Source organism: Natrix helvetica, assembly GCF_964273705.1.
Source record: "Natrix helvetica genome assembly, chromosome: 6".
NCBI classification, from domain to species: Eukaryota; Metazoa; Chordata; class Lepidosauria; order Squamata; family Natricidae; genus Natrix; species Natrix helvetica.
Window position 1 is genome coordinate 29336622 of NC_138553.1, and position 6106 is coordinate 29342727.

The window sequence follows — 6106 nt, forward strand, 5'->3', positions numbered from 1 at the left end:
ATTACATTTTTAAGTTAACGGCTGTGCTTGAAATAGCTAAAATTCATCTTAAGGAAATCCTACTAAAAATTGTCAACTGTCCTCTGCAAAAAAAAAAAAAAATGTCGTTGCAAAGAGAGCCGTGTATGCGTCTCCATTCCTTCATTCTCTCATTTCATAACCGGCTCCCGCCCCCGTCGCAACTCCTTTCTAAAGCAGCCGATGTGGTCCTTAAAGGATGACGCCGAAATTAAACTCAATTTTTGTCGTAAACCAACGGAGAAGGCGAACGGCACGTGCGTCCAGGACCCATCTCTAGCTATGGGAAACAAAGGAAAGGGGCTAGCCTCTTTCAGGCGATGCGTGTAGTCTGTGGAGAAGAGGAAGCGTGTGTGACCATCCAGAAGCATTAGACAGTCGCCGTCAGAGGCGAATTGCAGGGAGGAATAACATTCCTATTTCTTCGAGCCTCCCAAGGTTGGCGCTGTCAAGTAAGGTAGAAGCCTTCCTTCTCCGACTACATTTCCCACAAAGCATTGCTCTCATTGTACGGTGGCCCTTTAGCCATACAAACCACTTTGACGGATTCCTCTCCTTCGGTAAGAATTAATCAGCTGATTGCTGAGAGCTCTTCAAAGAAACTATTGCTATTGTCAACAGAGAACTGTCAACGCGCTTACAACCCACGGGGCTGTTGAATCGCTGGCCCTTATCGCAATCCTTTAAAATTCTTTAGTAAATACTTACACGGCTCATACAAAACTACTTTCCTGAGATCTTGGTTCGTAATAAACACTAAAGAAGCAGAATCCAACTTTATAATTTCAATAAATTAAACATTATTTCTTAATTTTCGGGGAAACATACATTAGAATTTTGTGTAACATTTTAAAACTTTTTATATCTTTGGTGAATCCTGTAAGTAACCTTCGATTTCACCGATTAATTTTTGTACATCCCCCTGCCATTTACAATCCTGGAATACGGGTAAATTTGAAATGTAATCTACTGGCGCAATCTGTTCCCCTATTACGTTCCTCCCAGTTTTTCGGTATAATGAGTCAAGGGAAAAGGCAGCCTTAAAAGAAAAAGTTTCACATGAGTGTGCATTCCGCCCCCCCCCCAAGCCTCCCCCCCTCCTACTGTCCAAATTAAAAGTAGCCTGGATATAAAAAAACAATATTTATTTTCAGTAATGTGCATGATACTGAGATAGTGATAAAGGATAGAGATTAACGAGCCCAGAGCCTAATCATTTGTCAAAGCAATATGATTACCAATCCCAACCTTTTTCCGCGATGTCGAAGTCAAAGCAATTAAAACGAGAGACGGGCCGGGGGCTGGGGCCAAGGCCCTTCCCCACCCTTCTATAGCCACCAACTTACTTGGAAGCCAGCGAGCAACATCGGGAGTGAGAGAGAGTAGAACAAGCTGCCTTGTGGTTTAACTCTATTCATCTGTCCTTAAACACCCCCCCCCACCTCCCCCACCCTACGGGGGTCTCTACTTTCTCCAAGTCGAGGGACGCCAGCTTTCCCCCTTCTTTTTTTGAGTCTAAGGAAGCTTCCCAAGAGAAAAGACGCAGGCATCGCAAAGGTGCTGACGTTTTATTATTCGCATTCTACTGCTGCCATATAACTGCATCTGATGGTTTTGTGCTTAAAACAAAACAAAACACAGACATATTGCTAACTCAGTTTTTGGAACTGAGAAGCGACGGAGTATTTTAGAAACGGGGAGAGGTGCGAATGTACCGGGACGTGTTTTTTTGGGGGTATTCTCCGTGTTGCTAGGATGCCAGTTCGATCTTACATTTCCCTCTTTTTAAAAAAAGTATTCGGAGGTGCGCTTATTTTTTTTAACTTTTCCTCCCGAGTTTTTCCGATACCACAAACCGACACCTAGCAGCTCCGAGTCTTTCAGGTTGCAGCCACGACGCTTTTCATTAATTTCTTTATCAACAACAACAAAAACAACAACACTCCTAAGAGGGGAGAAGGGGGGAAAAAACAACCTCAGTTCTTCCAGCAAGATGGCGATTGCACGTACATGTAGTCTTCCAACAGTTAAGCCCTCCGCCAAGGCTGGCAAATTAGGGTCAATTCATTTAGAGAAATGGCTCAAGCCCCTGTCGCCACTTACCCCTTTCGCTTCTCGGGAATTTAGGTTGAGAAAAGTGTTTAAGTAAGAGGAGAAACTCCACCTTGAAAAGCCCAAACAACAGCTCGTATAAATCTGCACTGTCTTTTAGTGGGGGACAAAACAAATAGGGGGGCCGGGGGCACGAAGGCAAGTTGAGCTGGGGAGTGATGAGAAGTGTCTGAGATAAGTCGATAAGTGGGGTACTTAGGCAGTGGGGGTGTTGTGTCCCCCTCCCCTTTCCCTCTTATGTAGACATACTTATTTTGATCCCATTGCAGGCAATGAAGTGCGTTTGGGGGTAACGGGGGGCGAGTGAAGAAAGACCCCATTCTGCCCCTCTTCGTCCGAAGTCAAAAGGAAGATCCAGATGCGTCCCCAAGCCAAGTGCCCCCCAACTCCAAGCAGGGGGCTGCCAGGTGGACCTTGGGGGAGGGGATGGCTGCAAACTTCCCATCTAACAAAAAGGAAAGTTTTCTCAGCGCTAGGACTTGGGGAGGGGGCGGCTGGAGGACGGGACCCACAGCATGGGGGGCGAGGGTCCCCCCAGAGACACCCCCAACCCGGGGGGAGCCGCTCCCCCCACCCTTCCTGGCCAGGTCTTAGCTGAGTCTCGGCTGGCTCGGGGCTCCCTGTGTTAGTTGGGGTCTGCTCCAGGGCTCCCCGCGCGGCTCTTGGGGCTCTTGGAGTGCCGGAACGGGGGTTTCCCGTTGGCCCAGGGGTGCCTCTTGCTTGTCGCTTTCCCTCTTGGCTGGGCTCCCCTCGGCTGCTTCGCTAGGGGGGAGCAAAGGGGAAATGTCGAGGCGCCCCACTCGCACCCAGCGCCGTTTGGGGCGCCCTGAAGCGGCGGAGGACGGCTGCAGAGGGAGCCGGCCGCGGGGACCAAGAGCACAAGGACCGGAGCAGCCGACGGCAGTGGTGCGGAACCCAAGAGTCACGGGCAGAAGCGGGAAAAAGCCGCTTTAGGCGGCGGAAGAAACACAGATGTCGGCGGCGCGGCGCCATTCGGGGCCTGAACAGGCAGCCAGCAGCCCTGTCCTCACCGCGGTCCGCGCCTGAGCGCTAAATACCCGGATGCGCCGGCTGCTGCCTAGAGAGCCAGACACAGAGCAAGAAGCGGAGGCAGGGCGCAGCAGAAGCTGTCAGAAGAGGTGGGGAATTGAGTCCCAGGGAGAGAGAAAGAGAGAGAAAAAGAAGGCAAGCAGGAGCTGGGCTTGGGCACAAAGCAGCCCCCAAGCCTGAGTGCGGACACCTGCTTCCTTGAAAAGACTGGTGAAGCAGAAAGGCCTTAGCCAGAGCTGCTTCTCAGGAGGGGGCATTCTGGAAGAAGACTGTCCCTGACCACACCCTGCCATCAGCTGCCTGGAAAGACTGTCAGGAGGGGGACATCCTCCTTGGACATTTAAAAAAGAACTCTTGTCAGAGAAACTGTTGGCGAAAGTTCAGTACATCACAGCAGGATCTTCTGTACCACGCAGTGTGCTGGGAAGAAGTCCCCACGTGTCTAAAGAAAGTTTAGGACCAGCCCTGGTGGCTTAGACACCAGACTTCTCTTTCTGACGGGAGACTGCGCAGCAGGATGACTGAAAACTCTACCACGGCACCTGCTGCCAAGCCCAAGCGGGCCAAGGCAGTCAAGAAGTCCACGGACCACCCCAAGTACTCTGACATGATTGTGGCCGCCATCCAGGCTGAAAAGAGCCGGGCTGGTTCTTCACGCCAGTCTATCCAGAAATACATCAAGAGCCACTACAAGGTAGGAGAGAATGCAGATTCCCAAATCAAACTGTCCATCAAGCGGTTGGTCACCACAGGTGTCCTGAAGCAGACCAAGGGTGTTGGGGCTTCAGGTTCCTTCCGCCTGGCCAAGAGTGATGAACCCAAGAAGGCTCCAGTCAAGAAGGCCAAAAAGGAAGTCAAGAAGGCTACAACACCCAAGAAAGCCGCTAAGCCCAAGAAAGCTGCTGCCAAGTCACCAGCCAAAAAGCCTAAGCCAGCAGCAAAGAAAGCCAAAAAGAAGCCAGCACCAGCTCCAAAGAAAGCCAAGAAGCCAAAGACTGTCAAGGCCAAGCCGGTGAAGGCCTCCAAGCCTAAAAAAGCAAAAGCCTCCAAACCCAAAGCAAAGTCCAGTGCAAAGAAGTCGACCAAGAAAAAGTGAGGGGCGAGTTTGGGACTTCTTTCTTGGAACTTCTTCTTGACCTCTATTCTGTAAATAGATTTCTTCTTTATTCTCTACTCATTTCTATTGCAGCTTTATAAAGACTGAACAATTCTTGCCCTATACTTTAAAAAAAATATTCATATGGAAGCTACATCGGGGTTTTGTTTTGTTTTTCTATTGTAATTTGAAAGATTTTTTTATGTCATTATTTTATTTCCCTTCTCTATTAAGGTATGCAATACATGTGTCTAAGCATGAGGGAAGATTAATGAGGGAAATCTTAGTGTTCTTATTTTTGGAGGAAGATTTGAGAAATATTTGATGGAGGGGATGTGTTATATATGGTGGGCCTTCTTTAATTGGATCCCCTCAACTGAATATACCCACAACTGATCATTGTAAATGGCTTTTAAGAAAAACAACTGTTTTATCATGGATGAATAAGCTTCCAATTTAGCTAATATGGTGGATGATTGTTTCTAGACCTAGTGAAGGCTGGATGGGTTGAGGTTAATAAGCTTTCCACTGACTTCATTCTTTCAGAAGGGGACTGGGCTATTTACAGGGAAGATTGAAAGGGGGGGGGGTCAGTGAAAAATATTGCAAATATTTTAATTTCTCCCTATTCACATTTGTACATATTGGCCACATTGGAATAAAATGAGGGTGTTAAAGCTGTTCCTCAAAAGAAAATAGAAATAATAAGGGGGAGGGTGCACAGACTCTGACCACCATCTGGTTATGGCAGTTTCAAGAGAAAGTGTTACAAAAGCTATCTGTTACCTGCTATTGCAATCTGGATGCCTCCCAATTCTGCAGCGTCTGCCACCTAAAATTGCAACTTTTATATAAGGAGCATAATCTACAAGATTCCTCAAAACCTTCATTTTTTAATTATGGTCTTTTGAGGGTAAGGAAGAACAAATGTTAGGGGATAATAGATAACACAAACATAGCCCAATATTGAATCTAGGAAGCTATACAATTATTGCTAAGATTTGGAATGTTTTCCCTCAAGAGGGGAGTGGAAAACGTAATTTTAAGTACTCCAGATTTTAAAAATTAAATATGCTTATGTTTAAACAAAAGAAAATTCTTATAGGATTGATATCTGATCGTTCATTTTACTTTGTATGTGTAATTTTGTGCAAGAAAGATTTAGCTGTCTTTGTAATTTTAGGGTTTAAAATAAAATGTAAAACGAACCAACGTTTTAGTTATTGTTCATTTACACTATGTTGTGTGGAAATCATTTTTATAACATTGCAGATTGAATTATATATCCTCAACACTAGCTAGATCAAGACCATTATTCTTGATCAAATATGTTAACTTGAAAGGAGAAAGGAGACAGTTCTTTGGTAATGAAAACAAAGCAGTCAGGAAAAATATGTGCTCAAGCCTAGCTTTCTCCATTCTGGTGTTCTCCACATATTATTTTCCCACTCCTGTATCAAACATCTGGGTAGCATGTGTTTAATAAAGCTTTATTATTCTATATAGACATAGCATTGCTGGCAAATTAAGGAATTGGATATTTGACAGGTTGAAAAGAAGTTTTCACAGAAAAATCAATGTAACTTGGCCACCAGATGTCAGCACAAGAAGACATAATCTCATTTTACTATGAAAATGTGTTTTACAGTAAAAAAATATCCAATCTGCTAGTTCTTTGTCTAAACCCTGCATGAACTATAGACAAAGTTGCATTTACATTACAATTGTCTGCTACAATGTTGAAAACTTACATACTATCATATAGATTGCAAACACATTTGATATTAGAACCATCAGATGGTCCCACAGTATGGTTTGGAATTTGTAATC

The 6106-nt window shown here is 45.5% G+C and overlaps 1 protein-coding gene across 1 annotated transcript; it reads left to right on the forward strand.

Moving 5' to 3' along the window:
* Positions 1–3196: 3196 nt before the first annotated feature.
* H1-0 (H1.0 linker histone) lies at positions 3197–5484 on the forward strand. Its single transcript, XM_081958539.1, has one exon. It carries the CDS (start codon positions 3698–3700, stop codon positions 4274–4276), a length of 579 nt encoding a protein of 192 aa, XP_081814665.1. The 5' UTR covers positions 3197–3697; the 3' UTR covers positions 4277–5484.
* Positions 5485–6106: the final 622 nt, after the last annotated feature.

Bases quoted from the DNA above. Each gene is read 5' to 3' on its own strand.
- H1-0 (XM_081958539.1), top strand. From the start codon at position 3,698: ATGACTGAAAACTCTACCACGGCACCTGCTGCCAAGCCCAAGCGGGCC.